The 14,948-nt window shown below is 61.2% G+C and overlaps 3 protein-coding genes across 3 annotated transcripts in view; all 3 read left to right on the top strand.

Annotated features, from left to right (window-relative positions):
* Window positions 1-7,606, top strand: part of LOC308051055 (histone-arginine methyltransferase CARM1-like) — a gene marked incomplete at its 5' end in the record, with an annotated part of 12,305 nt that extends 4,699 nt beyond the window's left edge. Inside the window, 19 exon segments of the mRNA XM_080361331.1 lie at window positions 357-403; window positions 409-481; window positions 564-623; window positions 626-669; window positions 751-855; window positions 1,826-1,903; window positions 1,905-1,937; window positions 2,016-2,193; window positions 2,819-2,909; window positions 3,023-3,104; window positions 3,189-3,274; window positions 3,386-3,475; window positions 3,562-3,699; window positions 4,710-4,799; window positions 4,891-5,003; window positions 5,128-5,202; window positions 5,832-5,837; window positions 5,840-5,899; window positions 7,421-7,606. Coding sequence (XP_080217457.1) covers window positions 357-403; window positions 409-481; window positions 564-623; window positions 626-669; window positions 751-855; window positions 1,826-1,903; window positions 1,905-1,937; window positions 2,016-2,193; window positions 2,819-2,909; window positions 3,023-3,104; window positions 3,189-3,274; window positions 3,386-3,475; window positions 3,562-3,699; window positions 4,710-4,799; window positions 4,891-5,003; window positions 5,128-5,202; window positions 5,832-5,837; window positions 5,840-5,899; window positions 7,421-7,560 — 1,589 coding nt within the window. The 3' untranslated portion in view covers window positions 7,561-7,606.
* A 615-nt stretch (window positions 7,607-8,221) lies between these two features.
* On the top strand, window positions 8,222-10,448 carry TIMM29 (translocase of inner mitochondrial membrane 29; the record flags this gene model as incomplete). The annotated part of the gene is made up of 3 exons (XM_080361330.1): window positions 8,222-8,302; window positions 8,392-8,498; window positions 9,551-10,448. 3 exons carry the CDS (start codon window positions 8,222-8,224, stop codon window positions 10,143-10,145), a joined length of 783 nt encoding a protein of 260 aa, XP_080217456.1. The 3' UTR covers window positions 10,146-10,448.
* A 1,857-nt stretch (window positions 10,449-12,305) lies between these two features.
* SMARCA4 (SWI/SNF related BAF chromatin remodeling complex subunit ATPase 4) overlaps window positions 12,306-14,948 on the top strand; it is a 33,469-nt gene continuing 30,826 nt past the window's right edge. Inside the window, 2 exon segments of the mRNA XM_080361405.1 lie at window positions 12,306-12,405; window positions 14,586-14,665. The gene's annotated coding sequence lies outside the window, so the exon portion shown is untranslated.

Raw genomic sequence — 14,948 nt, 5'->3', positions numbered from 1 at the left:
TGTCCTCGCCCCAACCACCCCTTGGATTTTTCACTATTTTTGGAGCTTTCCTCCATTTTTCCGAAATCCACCAGAGTCCTCCCCCCATCCCCCCCCCCCCCCCTCCCCGTCACTGACCTGCCTAATTAATTTCCACAACTAATTAACACATGGGCAGGGGGGGTCGACTGAGCCACTTGGGGGAAACTGAGGCGCATGGTGCTCGTGGCGCTTTGTTTTTAGCCCCCCTCAACACCCCAAATCCAATTTTTAAGCCAATTCCCGTGCCAAAGACGGCAGTTATTTCTTCTTTTTGGGGGACCCCGGTGACACTGCCCCCCCCGTCCCCATCACCGCGTGTGTGTCCCCCCCCCCAGATGAAGACGTCTGCGTGTTCAAATGCTCCGTGTGCCGCGAGACCGAGTGCAGCGCGTGGGCAAACAGTCCTTCATCGTCACCCTGGGCTGCAACAGCGTCCTGCTGCAGTTCGCCACCCCCACCGGTGCGTCCCCAACCCCCCCTCGGTGTCCCCGACCCCCCCTCGGTGTCCCCAGCACCCCCTAAAACCCCTTTCCCCACCCCAGATTTCTGCTCTTTCTACAACATCCTCAAAAACTGCCGCGGCCACAACACGGAGCGCTCGGTGTCAGCGAACGCACCGAGGAGTCCTCGGCCGTCCAGTATTTCCAGGTACAACGCGACCCCCCCGGGGGTGTCCCCACGGTGTCCCCACCCCCCCCGGTGACACCGCTGTCCCCTCTGCCCCCCCAGTTCTACGGGTACCTGTCGCAGCAGCAGAACATGATGCAGGACTACGTGCGCACCGGCACCTACCAGCGCGCCATCCTGCAGAACCACAGCGACTTCAAGGACAAGGTCGGCGCCGCCGAACCCCCCGAATTCGCCTCGTTTCGGTGACATTTCCCAATTTGGGGGTGACATTTTCATTATTTGGGTGAAATTTCCTTGGTTTTGTTGGAATTTTCCTCGTTTCGGTGCAATTCGCTGTGTTTTAGTGCAATATTCCCCGCAGATCGTGCTGGATGTTTGAATGCAGCTCTGGGCTCCATTGTCACCCTGTGTCCCCCCCATGTCACCCCGTGCCCCCCCTGTTTGTCCCCCAAGATCGTGCTGGACATCAAATGCAGCTCCAGGATCCATTGTCACCCATTGTCCCCCGTTCTGTCCCTGCAGATCGTGCTGGACGTCGGCTGCGGCTCCGGGATCCATTGTCCCCCCATGTCCCCCTGTTTTGTCCCCCCAGATTGCGCTGGACATCTAATGCAGCTCCGGGCTCCATTGTCACCCTCTGTCCCCCCCATGTCCCCCCTGTTTGTCCCCCAGATGGTGCTGGGCGTCCAGTGCGGCTCCGGGATCCATTGTCACCCTGTGTCCCCACCATGTCCCCCTGTTTGTGCTGGACGTCCAATGTGGCTCCGGGATCCGTTGTCACCCATTGTCCCCCGTTTTGTCCCCCCAGATCGTACTGGACGTTGGCTGCGGCTCCGGGATCTATTGTCCCCCCATGTCCCCCTGTTTTGTCCCCCAGATCGTGCTGGATGTCGAATGTGGCTCCGGGCTCCATTGTCACCCTGTGTCCCCCCCATGTCACCCCGTGTCCCCCTGTTTGTCCCCCCAGATTGTGCTGGACATCAAATGCAGCTCCAGGATCCATTGTCACCCCGTGTCCCCCTGTTTGTCCCCGCAGATCGTGCTGGACGTCGGCTGCGGCTCCGGGATCCATTGTCACCCCGTGTCCCCCTGTTTGTCCCCACAGATCGTGCTGGACATCTAATGCAGCTCCAGGATCCATTGTCACCCCGTGTCCCCCTGTTTGTCCCCGCAGATCGTGCTGGACGTCGGCTGCGGCTCCGGGATCCTCTCGTTCTTCGCGGCGCAGGCCGGCGCGCGCAAGATCTACGCGGGTGGAAGCCAGCACCATGGCGCAGCACGCCGAGGTCGCCCCTCCCCTCCCCCCCCCGCCCCGGACCCCCCCCTTTTTGTCCCCCCATAAACTTTGGGGCGCTTTCGCGCAGGTTTTGGTGAAGAGCAACAACCTGACGGAGCGGATCGTGGTGGTGCCGGGGAAGGTGGAGGAGGTGGCGCTGCCCGAGCAGGTCGACATCATCATCTCCGAGCCCATGGGCTACATGCTGTTCAACGAGAGGATGCTGGAGAGCTACCTGCACGCCAAGAAGTACCTGAAACCCAGCGGTGAGCACGGGGGGGTCCCCAGTGTCCCCAGTAACCACCAGTGTCACCCGGTGTCACCCGGTGTCCCCCGGTGTTCCCCAGTGTCCCCTTTTCCTCTTGGGATGTGGATCCGACATCATTAGAAAAGTCATTTTTTGGGGGGGGGATTTGGGGTCTAAAAGCATCTGAGACCTGGGCGGGGGGGGTCACTGTCACCATGGGGGGGTCACCAGTGTCCCCCAGTGTCCCCCAGTGTCCCCCAGTGTCCCCCAGTGTCCCCCAGTGTTCCCCAGTGTCCCCTTTTCCTCCTGGGACGTGGATGCAATATCCTGAGAAAAGTCATTTCTTGGGTGGGGATTTGGGGTCTAAAAGTACCTGAGACCTGGGGGGGGGTCATTGTCACCATGGGGGGGTCCACCATTGTCCCCCAGTACCCCCCATTGTCCCCCAGTGTCCCCCAGTGTCCCCTTTCCCTCCCAGCAACCCCCTTTCCCCCCATTCCCACGACCCGTTGCGGGGGGGGGCGGCCGCTTTTTGGGTCCAAACGCCAATTCCTGGTGTCCTGGGGGGGGCTTTTTCCCACTCAGGGAGGAGGCTGGGACCCCCATTCCCCCCCCCCCCCAAAATGTGTGTGTCCCCCCCCCAGGAAACATGTTCCCCACGATCGGCGACGTGCACCTGGCGCCGTTCACCGACGAGCAGCTCTACATGGAGCAGTTCACCAAAGCCAATTTCTGGTGAGTTTTGGGGTTTGGGGGGGGCACAACCCCCACCCCGGGGGGGTCCTGAAGCTGCTGTGTGTGTGTGTGTGTCCCCAATTTATCTTTAATGGTGTGTGTCCCCCCCCCAGGTACCAACCGTCCTTCCACGGCGTCGACCTCTCGGCGCTTCGCGGCGCCGCCGTCGATGAGTATTTCCGGCAGCCCGTGGTGGTGAGTGACCCCCCCCGGGGAAAAATGGGGGGTCCCAGCCATTGTGGGGGGGTCCCAACATTGCCCCCCCCCTTTATTCCCCAGGACACCTTCGATATCCGGATTTTAATGGCCAAATCCGTCAAATACACCGTGAATTTCTTAGAAGCCAAAGAAGGCGACTTGCACAGGTGGGGTTGAACCCCAAAAATTTGCGGGGGGGTCAAGGGGGGTTTGGGGGGATCGGGGGGGTCTGGGGGTTGCCCCCCCCGCTGAAAAATAATCCAATATTTGCGTTTTAGGATAGAAATTCCCTTCAAGTTCCACATGCTGCACTCGGGGCTGGTGCACGGCTTGGCGTTCTGGTTCGACGTCGCCTTCATTGGCTCCATGTAAGTCCCGGGCGGGGGGGTTAATTAACACCCCCACGGTTTAATTAACCCCCCCAGGGTTTAATTACTGTGTGTCCCCCCCCCAGAATGACGGTCTGGCTGTCGACGGCCCCCACGGAGCCGCTGACCCACTGGTACCAGGTCCGCTGCCTCTTCCAGTCGCCGCTGTTCGCCAAAGCCGGGGACACGTTGTCGGGGACGTGTCTGTTGGTGGCCAACAAGAGGTGGGGGGGGCGCGGGGGGGTCCCCAAAACACGGGGGGGGGTGTCCCCAAAATATTCGGGGGGGTCCCCAACCCACACTTGGGTCCGTCCCGGTGTCACCGGCCCAGTTTGGGGGACACGGTCCCATCGGGTCGCGGTGCTGGGGGGGGGTTGGGGGGGGCTCATGTCCCAGTTTGAGCTGTGGGGGGACCCAGTTTGGAACTCGGGGGTCCCCAAAACACTGGGGGGGGTCCCCAACCCACACTTGGGTCGGTCCCAATGTCACCATCCCACTGTCACTGTCCCAGTTTGGGGACACATGGTGCCGGGGGGGTGGGGTGGGGGGGTTCGTGTCCCAGTTTGAACTGGGGGGGGACCCAGTTTGGCCATGGAGGGGGCGCCCTGTCCCAGTTGGGACTTGGGGGGGCCCCAGTTTGGAACTGATTGGGGGGCTCCTGTCCCAGTTTGTCCCTGGGGGGGCCCCAGTTTGGAACTGGGCGGGGGTTCCTGTCCCAGTTTGTCCCTGGGGGGGCCCCAGTTTGGAACTGGGCGGGGGTTCCTGTCCCAGTTTGGACTTGGGGGGACCCCAGTTTGGAACTGGGGGGTGGCTCCTGTCCCAGTTTGGAACTGGGGGGGCCCCAGTTTGGAACTGGTTGGGGGGCTCCTGTCCCAGTTTGACCTTGGGGGTCCCCAGTTTGGAACTGAGGGGGCCTTCTGTCCCAGTTTGACCCTTGGGGGTCCCCAGTTTGGCCTTGGGGGTCCCCAGTTTGTACTGGGGGGGCTCCTGTCCCAGTTTGTCCCCGGGGGTTCCCAGTTTGGAACTGGGGGGGCTCCTGTCCCACTTTGCCCCCTGGGGGGGTCCCAGTTGGTTCCCTGTCCCAGTTTCCCGCCCCAGTTCGGTGCCGCGTTGGGGCCCCTCGCGCCCCCATTCCCGGGGTGGGGGGGGACCGGGTGGCGGGGGGGGGGGTCAGGGGGGCTCCCGTGCCCCCCCCGGGTGTAATTCGGGGTGTCCCCCCGTGTCCCCCCCCCAGACAGAGCTACGACATCAGCATCGTGGCGCAGGTGGACCAGACGGGCTCCAAATCCTCCAACCTCCTGGACCTGAAAAACCCCTTTTTCAGGTGATTTTTTGGGGGGTCCGACCCCCAGCAAGGGGTGGGGGGGACACATTGGGGACCCCCCCACGTGTGACATGTGTGTCCCCCCCCTCAGGTACACGGGGACGACGCCGTCGCCCCCCCCCGGCTCCCACTACACGTCCCCATCGGAGAACATGTGGAGCGCGGGCGGCGGATACAACATGAGCGCGGGGATGGCGGTGGCCGGTGGGTGACACGGGGGGGGCACAATGTCCCCTGGGGGGGTCGCGGTGTCCTCTAGGGGGGGCACGACCCCCCCCCGGGGTTTTTGGTGTCGTTTTGGGGGGGTCCGACCTGGTTTCTGGCGCAGGGATGCCGGCGGCCTATGACCTGAGCGGCGTCATCGGCGGCACCAACGTCACCCACAACAACCTCATCCCCTTGGGTGAGCCTGGGGGGGGTCGTGGTACTTTTGGGGGGGTCACAGAACCCCCAAATCGCCCCCTGTACCCCCACAACAACCTGATGCCCTTGGGTGACTCTGGGGGGGTCCTGGGCCTTTTGGGGGGGTCCTGGTGCTTTTGGGGGGGTCACAGAACCCCCAAACTCACCCTGTACCCCCAAAACTCCCCCTGTACCCCCACAACAGTCTGATGCCCTTGGGTGACTCTGGGGGGGTTGTGGTACTTTTGGGGGGGTCCTGGTGCTTTTGGGGGGGTCACAGAAGCCCCAAATCACCCCCTGTACCCCCACAACGTTCTGATGCCTTGGGGGAGTCTGGGGGGGGGTCCTGTGGGAGCAGGTTGTTTAGGGTGGGGGGGGGGGGGTCCTGGGCTTTTTGGGGGATCACAGAACCCCCAAAGCTCCCCCTGCACCCCCATAACAACCTGATCCTATTGGGTGAGCCCTGGGGGGGGGGGCCCTGGGTAGGGGGAGGCAGGGGATTTTGGGGGACCCCAGACCTGATCTCATTGGGGGTAACAGGGGCTGGGAAGGGGGACGGGGGGGGGGTCCCAGCCCCCCCCAAAGCCCCCCCTGTGCCCCCCCCCCAAACCCCGCCCTGTGCCCCCCCAGCCAACACCGCATCGTGAACCACACGCACTCCAGGATGGGCTCCATCATGAGCACCGGGATCGTCCAGGGTAACGACCCCCCCTGACCCCCCCAAAAAACCCCTCTGACCCCCCAAAACCCCTCCTGGCATCCCCCAACCCCCCCCGACCCCCCTCATCCCCCTGGGATCCCCCTGACCCCCCCAAAATCTCCAGGACCCCCCTGACTCCCCCACCCCTTGGGATCCTCCAGTGCCCCCCCCCCCCCCCCCAAACCCCTAAACCCCCCTGGACCCCCCAAATAGACCCTGACACCCCAAAACTTGGACCCCCCAACCCCCCTGGGACCCCCTAGAAATTCTTGCCCCCTCCCCTCCCCAAGCCCCCCCGCCCAAATTCTTGGCCCCCCTACCCTGACTTCTGAACCCCCCCTGGGATGCCCCCAAACCCATCCCTTGATCCCCCAAACCCTCCCTGACCCCCCCCCCAGACACCCCATTTCCCCCCTGACCCCCCAAACCCCCCCCCCAGGCCCCCCAAAAACCCTCTTACCCCCCCATATTCCTCCCCCAGACACCCCATATTCCCCCCTCGGTCCCCCAAACCACACCCCCCCCCCCCCAATAATCCAAATAGCCCCTGCCCCCCCCTCCCCCGAACCCCCCAAACACACCCATCGACCCCCCCAGACCCCCCATTTCCCCCCTGACCCCCCCAAACCCTCCCCTGGACCCCCCAAAAACTCTCTTACCCCCCCATATTCCCCCCCCCCCGACACCCCATATTCCCCCCCCCCGACACCCATATTCCCCCCCCCCGACACCCCATATTCCCCCCCCAGACACCCCATATTCCCCCTGGTCCCCCAAACCACCCCCCCCCCACCCCTCCCCCAATATCCAAATAGCCCCTGCCCTCCCCCCCCCCCCCCCAAACACACCCATCGCCCCCCCAAACCCCCCCAGGCTCCCCCAAAAACCCTCTGACCCCCCATTTTCCCCACCCAGGCCCCCCCAGACCCCCCATTTCCCCCCCTGAACCCCCCAAACCCCCCCAGGCCCCCCCAAAAACGCTCTTACACTCCAAATTCCCACCCCTCCCACACCCCATATTCCCCCTGGGTCCCCCAAACCACCCCCCCACCCCCCCCCAAAATCCTGACACCCCAACTTCCCATGTGACCTACCCCCCCCCCCGAAATATCCTCTTCCCCCCCCCCACGCACTCCCCAAACACACCCATTGGCCCCTCCAAACCCCCCTGAACCCCCCAAACACACCCATCGCCCCCCCCAGACACCCTATTTCCCCCCCTGACCCCCCCCAAATTCCCCCAGGGCCCCCCAAAAACCCTCTTACCCCCCTATATTCCCCCCCCAGACACCCCATATCCCCCCTGGGTCCCCAAACCACCCCCCCCCCTCCAACCCCCAAAACACACCCATCACCCCCCCCAGACCCCCCATTTCCCCCCCTGACCCCCCCAGACCCCCCCAAAAACCCTCTGACCCCCCCATTTTCTCCCCCCCTAGACCCGTCATTTCCCCCCTGACCCCCCCAAACCCCCCCAGCCCCCCTCAAACCCCTTTAACCCCCCATTTTCCCCCCCCAGGCTCCTCCAGCGCTCAGGGCGGCGCCGGCTCCAGCCCCCACTACCCCCCCCTGAACAGCCAGTTCACCATGGGGGGGCCCCCCCTGTCCATGGCCCCCCCCATGTCCATCACCACCAACACCATGCACTACGGCAGCTAAGGGGGGGCCCCCCCCCCACCGGACACACCCCCCCAACCCCCCCACCCCCCCCAGGCGCTTCGGGGCCCCCCCAGAAGATTTCAGGGCCCCCCCCCACCCCCCCGGGAAGATTTGGGGCCCCCCCACCCCCCATCCCCTTCCAACCCCAAGAGGATTTGGGGCCCCCCCGAAACATTTGGGGCCCCCCTCGGAACATTTGGGCCCCCCCCGGAGGATTTAATGCCCCCTCCCCAACTTGGGGGGTTCCCCCCCCCCCCCCCCAGGAGGATTTTGGGGCGAGTTTGTCCTTTTTTGGGTTATTTTTTAATGAATTTTCCTCTTCCCCCCCCCCCCGGAGGATTTTGGGCCCCCCCAGGAGAATTCCCCCCCCTCCCCCAATGGGGGTTTTGTCCTTTTTTTGTGTTTTTTGTGTTAATTTTTTAACAACCCCCCCCCCCGCCCCTCCCCCACAGCCGGGGGGGGGGTGGGGAAGCGGCTCGAATGTACCAAAACCTCCTTTTTTAGCCCCAATTCCTGGTTTTCCCCGGGGGGGGGGGTGAGGGGGGCCCTTATAGGAAAAGCGGATCCGCCGGGTTGGTTTTGTTTGGTTTGGTTTTGGTTTGGTTTTTTTTTTGGGCTGAAATACCGAATAAATGGGAAACTTTCGAAAAGCCGCGTCTCGATGGTTCCGTCCGATTTCCCCCCTCTCCCCCCCCCCCCGGGGTGGTTCCGTCCGCTCCACCCCCCCCCATCCCCCGCGGTGGTTCCGTCCGCTCCGCCCCACCCACCCACCCCCGGGTCCCCCCGGTGGTTCCGTCCGTTCCATCCCCCCCCCCCCCCCCCCCCCCTCAGCCCAGCGGTGGTTCCGTCCCGCGGGCACTTCCGGCGGGAGCCGCTTCCGGTCATGGCGAGCGGGGGGACCCGCGGGGTCTGGGGGCGACTTGTGGGGAGTCGAGTCGGTGAGGGGGGGGCGGGGGGTCCGGGGGGGGGAATTGGGGGGGCTGGGGGGGGTTGGGACCCCTGGGGCTGGGAGGGGGGTCACCCCGACTCTATGGGCGAGATTAGGGGTCGTGGGGGGTGTTGGGGGTCACCTGGGTTAATGGGGGGTGTGGGGGGGTCCGGACACCCCTGTGTCCAATGGGGGGAAACTGGGGTTAAGGGGGGGGGGAACCCCAAGGGTCCCGTGGGGGGCACTTGGATTAATGGGGGGACCCTGGGGGCAACTGGGGATAATGGGGGGGCACTGGGGTTAATGGGGGGGTGCACTGGGGTTAATGGGGGGGGCACTGGGATTGATGGGGGGTCTGAGGGCAACTGGGATTAATTGGGGGGGCACTGGGATTAATGGGGGGACTCTGGGGTCCAATTGGGACTAATGAGGGGGCACTGGAGTTAATGGGGGGGGCACTGGGATAAATGGGGGGGACTCTGGGGACCAACTGGGATTAATGGGGGGCGCACTGGGATTAATTGGGGGGGCACTGAGATTAATGGGGGGACTCTGGGGGCCAATTGGGACTAATGGGGGGGCACTGGAGTTAATGGGGGGGCACTGGGATTAATGGGGGGAACCCTGGGGACCAGTTGGGACTAATGGGGGGGCACTGGGTTAATGGGGGGGGACTCTGGGGGCCAATTGAGATTAATTGGGGGCACACTGGGGTTAATGGGGGGGGCACTGGGATTAATGGGGGGGACCCTGGGGGCCAATTGGGACTAATGGGGGGGCACTGGGATTAATGGGGGACACACTGGGGTTAATTGGGGGGGCACTGAGATTAATGGGGGGGACCCTGGGGTCCAATTGGGCTTAATGGGGGGGCACTGGGATTAATGGGGGGACCCTGGGGACCAACTGGGATTAATGGGGCGCACTGGGGTTAATGGGGGGTGCACTGGGATTAATGGGGCGCCCCTGGGACCAATGGGCTTAACAGGGGCATCCAGCCCCCCCCTCCACTCCCACTGGGGTGTCCCCAATTTCCCCCCATCCCCCCCATCCCCCCCCCAGGCCGCTGGTTGGGCTCCATCCTGCACGACTATGCGGCGGCCGCCTCCGACGTGACCTCGAGCGCCCGTCGCCGTCCCGGCGCCGCCGCCCTCACCGCGACCTCCGTGGCGGCCGCCGGCGCGCCGCCGCCACCGTCCCCAGCGCCGAATCCTTCGACGCCGCCGCCCTGGACGCGGCCGCCGCTTTGGGGCTCTTGAGCCCCGGCACTCGCAGCCCCGACGCCGATCGGCACGTCCAGCGGCTCCTCCGGCGCCGCGACACCGGCCGCTTGCGTTACCGCGACCTCGGCGTCGCCGCCGTCGTCTACGAGTCCCCGCGCGCCGCCGGCGCCGCCGCCTACGCCCAGCGCTGCCGGTACCTGCGGCCGCGCTGGTGGGAGGCGCCGCGGCGCGTGCTGGACGTGGGGTTCCTGGGGCGCTGGTGGGTGCTGCGCCGGCGCTGCCGCGATTACGACGTCAACCACGGGGAGTTCGCGGCGCTGCCCGAGCGGCTGCGGCGGCTGCGGCGCCGCCAGCTCCGTTCCCACCAAAACGAGAGGGAGTTCGACGAGAAGTTCCGGCACGTGGGGGCGCCGGAGGGGGACGCGGCTCGTTAGCGGCGCTTCGTTATCAGCACTTCATTATCGGCACTTCGTTAGCGGCGCTTCGTTAGCGGTGGTGATTAAATTAGGGGTTGTTGAGCGGGTTGATGTGATGGAATCGGGGGGATTCGCCCCCAAAATGATGCGCCCTAATCAGGCCAATGGTTGGGGAATTACCGCAAACGACGCGTCCCAATTAACCCCAAACCCTTTGTTAAGACGCCCTATAATTGGTTAGGACAATTATTTTGTTAATTAATAATAAGAATTGATAGTAATAATTTAATTGATAGCAATAAGTAATAGTGATAATTAATAGCAATAATTAAATTGGTAGCAATAAGTAATAGTGATAATTAATAGTGATAATGAATAGTAATAATTAATAGTTATAATTAATAAGACATTGGCATAAGCAAATTTTGGTGGATTCGCCCCAAAATGATGCGCCCCAATTAGCCCGAGGGTTGGGGAATTACCGCAAACGACGCGTCCCAATTAACCCCAAATGCTTTGTTAAGACGCCCTATAATTGGTTAAGACACGTATTTTGTTAAATAATAGTAAGAATTAATAGCAATAATAATTATAATTAATGCCAATAAGTAATAATTATAATTATTACTTATTGGTATTATTACTAATAATTATTAATTATAATTAAGAATTAATAGTAATAATCAATAGAAATAATTAATAATTATACTTAATAATTATAGTTATAATTGTTTATTAATTATAATACTTATAATAATTATAAGTATTAATAATGCATTTATAACCAAATCCTGGTGGATTTGCCCCAAATAATGCGCCAGTGGTTTTGGAATTACCGCAAACGACGCGCCCTAATTAACCCAAACCCTTCATTAAGACACCCTATAATTGGTTAAGACAAGTATTTTGTTAATTAATAGTAGTAATAGTTATAATTAATAATTATAATTAATAATTATAACTAATAATGCATTTATAATGCGTTGGCATAACCAAATTCTGGTGAATTTGCCCCAAATAATGCACCATTGATTTTGGAATTACTGCAAACGATGCGCCCCAATTAACCCAAACGCTTCATTAAGACCCCCTATAATTGGTTAAGACTATTATTTTATTAATTTATAGTAACAATTAAGAGTAATAATTAATAATTATAACTTATAATGCGTTGGCATAACCAAATTCTGGTGGATTTGCCCCAAACGATGCGCTGGTGGTTGTGGAATTAACGCAAACGACGCGCCCCAATTAACCAATTAATCACCTTTGTTAAGACGCCGTATTACTAATTAAGCCAATTATTAATGAGTTAATTGAATTTCCATGTATAAAGCGTTACCGTGGCGGAATCTGGGTGGATTTGCCCCAAAGGACGCGCCCCAATTATCCCCCGGCCCCTCGTTAAGGTCCCTAATTACTCATTAAGACGCGTGTTCTTCGTTAAGGCGCTTGTTTCGTTCCTCACGGGGGCGCCGCTGTTTTCTTCGCTCTTTTTGCCCATTTTCCCTCATTTTTGCTCATTTTTGTGTCTCTCTGGGGGGGGCGGGGCCGGACGGGCCCGCGCTGCCCGTTTAGGCTGAAAAAGGGCGATTTTGGGGCAGCGGGAACCCCCGAAAGCCGCGAAAATCAGCCCGGGGAAGCCCCGCCCCCTCAGGCCACGCCCCCTCGCAGGCCACGCCCCCTGTCAATCACAGCACTGCGCCGCAGTGGCGCGGGCGCTGCGCATGCGCGAGGCGCACTCCCGCCACGCCCACCCCCTTTCCCACCGTCCCCATTGGCTGCGGCCGGGGATGGAGCTGACGTCAGGCGGGCGGCGCCGCGTTGATTGGCTGCGAGTGCGGGAGACGGACAGCTGGGAGGGGGCGGGAGGGGAGGGGGGGAAACCCCAGAGCCGCTCGCCATTGGCTGACAGACCTTTCCCCTCCCCGGCCGCGTTCTCCTTGCCTCCTCCTATTGGCTAAATCACCCGCCCGTCCCCCCCTCTCCACCAATGGTTGGGAAGGAGGCGGGCTCGCTGCAACGCCGAGGGGGGGGGAACGCGCGCTCCCCTTCCCTTCCCCTGATTGGCCGCGCTGTCGGGAGGGCGCCACGCTATTGGTCGGCGGCGCTCGGGGGGGCGGGGCTCAGCGCTGAGGCGTCGCGGGCGCGCGCGCGGCTCCGTCGCTCCCTCCAGCGGCGGCGGCGGCGGCTCCTTTGTTCCCGTCCGATCCCGGCGAGCCCGGGGCCGCCCCGGCGGGGATGGACCGAGCGAGCGGCTCCTGCGGCGGCCGCGGCGGTGAGGGGGGCGCGGGGGGGGCGGGGGCGCGGCGGCGGCGGCTCCGAGCGCGGTTCAATGGGGCCGGGAGGGAGCGCGGCGCGGGGCGGGGGAGGGGGGGGGGGGGGGGGGCGGTGAGGCGGGTACGGCGGCCCGGGAGGGTCACGGCGCTGGGAACGCGCTGCCGCCCATTGTTCGGGGCCGGGGGGGGGATTCGCGCGTCCTCCTTCCCCCCCCCCCATCCACCAGCAGCATCATCGGACAAACCCCCCCCGGCCCGCCCCCCCTTCACCCCCTCAGCATCGCCTCCGCTCCTCCCCCCCCCCAATCCTCCTCCCTGCCCCCCCCATCTTGTGCTCTGTCCCTTATGTCACCCCCCCCCCCTTCATCCTCCTGCCTTTGTCCTTCTCGAGGGCAACGTCCCCCCACCCTTTATATCCCCGCGTCCCCCCCCCATTTATATCCCCGCGTCCCCCCTCCCTTTATATCCCCGTGTCCCCCCCCCGTTAATATCCCTGTGCATCCCCCCACCCTTTATATCCCCGCGTCCCCCCCCCATTTATATCCCCGTGTCTGTCCCCCTCTTTATATCCCCGTGTCCCCCCCCCGTTTATATCCCTGTGCATCCCCCCACCCTTTATATCCCCGCGTCCCCCCCCCTTTATATCCCCACGTCCCCCCCCCTTTATATCCCCGTGTCCCCCCCCTTTATATCCCCGTGTGTGTCCCCCCCCTTTATATCCCCGTGTGTGTCCCCCCCCTTTATATCCCCGTGTGTGTCCCCCCCCTTTATATCCCCGTGTGTGTCCCCCCCCTTTATATCCCCGTGTGTGTCCCCCCCCTTTATATCCCCGTGTGTGTCCCCCCCCCTTTATATCCCCGTGTGTGTCCCCCCCTTTATATCCCCGTGTCCCCCCCCTCCTTTATATCCCCGTGTCCCCCCCCCCTTTATATCCCCGTGTGTGTCCCCCCCCCCTTTATATCCCCGTGTCCCCCCCCCCTTTATATCCCCGTGTGTGTCCCCCCCCCTTTATATCCCCGTGTGTGTCCCCCCCCCTTTATATCCCCGTGTGTGTCCCCCCCCCTTTATATCCCCGTGTCCCCCCTCCCTTTATATCCCCGTGTCCCCCCCCCCCTTTATATCCCCGTGTGTGTCCCCCCCCCTTTATATCCTCGTGTCCCCCCCCCCCTTTATATCTCCGTGTGTGTCCCCCCCCCTTTATATCCCCGTGTGTGTCCCCCCCCCTTTATATCCCCGTGTGTGTCCCCCCCCCTTTATATCCCCGTGTGTGTCCCCCCCCCTTTATATCCCCGTGTGTGTCCCCCCCCCTTTATATCCCCGTGTGTCCCCCCCCCCCTTTATATCCCCGTGTGTCCCCCCCCCCTTTATATCCCCGTGTGTCCCCCCTTTATATCCCCGTGTGTCCCCCCCCTTAATATCTCCGTGTGTCCCCCCCCCATTTATATCCCCGTGTCCCCCCCGATTTATATCCTCGTGTGGTTCCACCCTCCATTTATTTCCCCTTCCCCCATTTATTTCCCTCTCCCCATCCCATTGATTTCCCTGTGTCCCCCCCACCGGCCACTGTCATTGTCACCCCCCCCATTGTCATTTCTGAGGTGCCGGGATCAACGTCCCCCCCCCTTAAAATGAATGGATTTTCCCCCTTTTTGGGGGGGGTCACAGACAGGGGGGGTGTCACAGATGGGGAGGGTCACAGATGGGGGGGTCACACCAAGGGGGGGGTTTGCTCCCCTTTGTTTGGAGGCACTGTCACCATTGGGGGGTCCCTGGTGTCCCTTTGGGTCCCACTTTGGGGGGGGGACACGCACACACGTGACAATTTTGGGGGTGCACCCACCCCCCCCCTTTTCACATTCGACCCAACCCCCAGATATCACCATTTATGTGAAACACCTGATTTTGGGGTGGGGGGGGGAATAACCTAAAACCCCCTTTTTGGGGTGAAACGCGGCATTTTCAGCTTTTCCCCATGAGATGAGTTTGGTTGGGGGTTTTTTCCCTATATTTTTCCCTATATTTTTCCCTATTTTTCCCTCCTTTTAAGAACTTATATTTTTAGGTTTACGCCGTTAACGCTCCCGCCAGAAAATCAAAGCTGGGCACTAATTAGCACTAATTGGGGTGGTTTTTGGACTAATTGGGGATTTGGGGACTAATTGCTGTTGGTTTTTTGCAGCCCTGCGTTAAAACCTCGTTTCTCACCCCGAAAAACCTCGTTTCTCACCCCAAAACACCTCAAGAGCTCCATGCCCGTGGGTGAGTGTCCGGCTTTTTCCCTTAAAAATAAGGATTTTGGGGTAAATTTAAAGAAAATCTGAATTTTCGCGGTGCCCAGAATGGCAAAAAATGGGTGAAAACGGGCAAAAGTGTCCGTGTTCCTGTGCCCTCCACCCCTGTGATGAAACCTCGTTAGCAGCGTGTTAATTGCGGTGGTTCTGGATTATCCTGGGGGTTCGTTAGCGTGTTCTGGGGTCGTTAAGGTGTTCTGGGTTCATTAATGGGATGTGGGCTCGTTAGCGTGTTCTGGGGTCATTAACGT

Source organism: Nesoenas mayeri, assembly GCF_963082525.1.
Source record: "Nesoenas mayeri genome assembly, chromosome: 31".
NCBI classification, from domain to species: domain Eukaryota; kingdom Metazoa; phylum Chordata; class Aves; order Columbiformes; family Columbidae; genus Nesoenas; species Nesoenas mayeri.
Note: the sequence above shows the minus strand (reverse complement) of the source record. Positions and strands in the feature narration are given on the sequence as shown.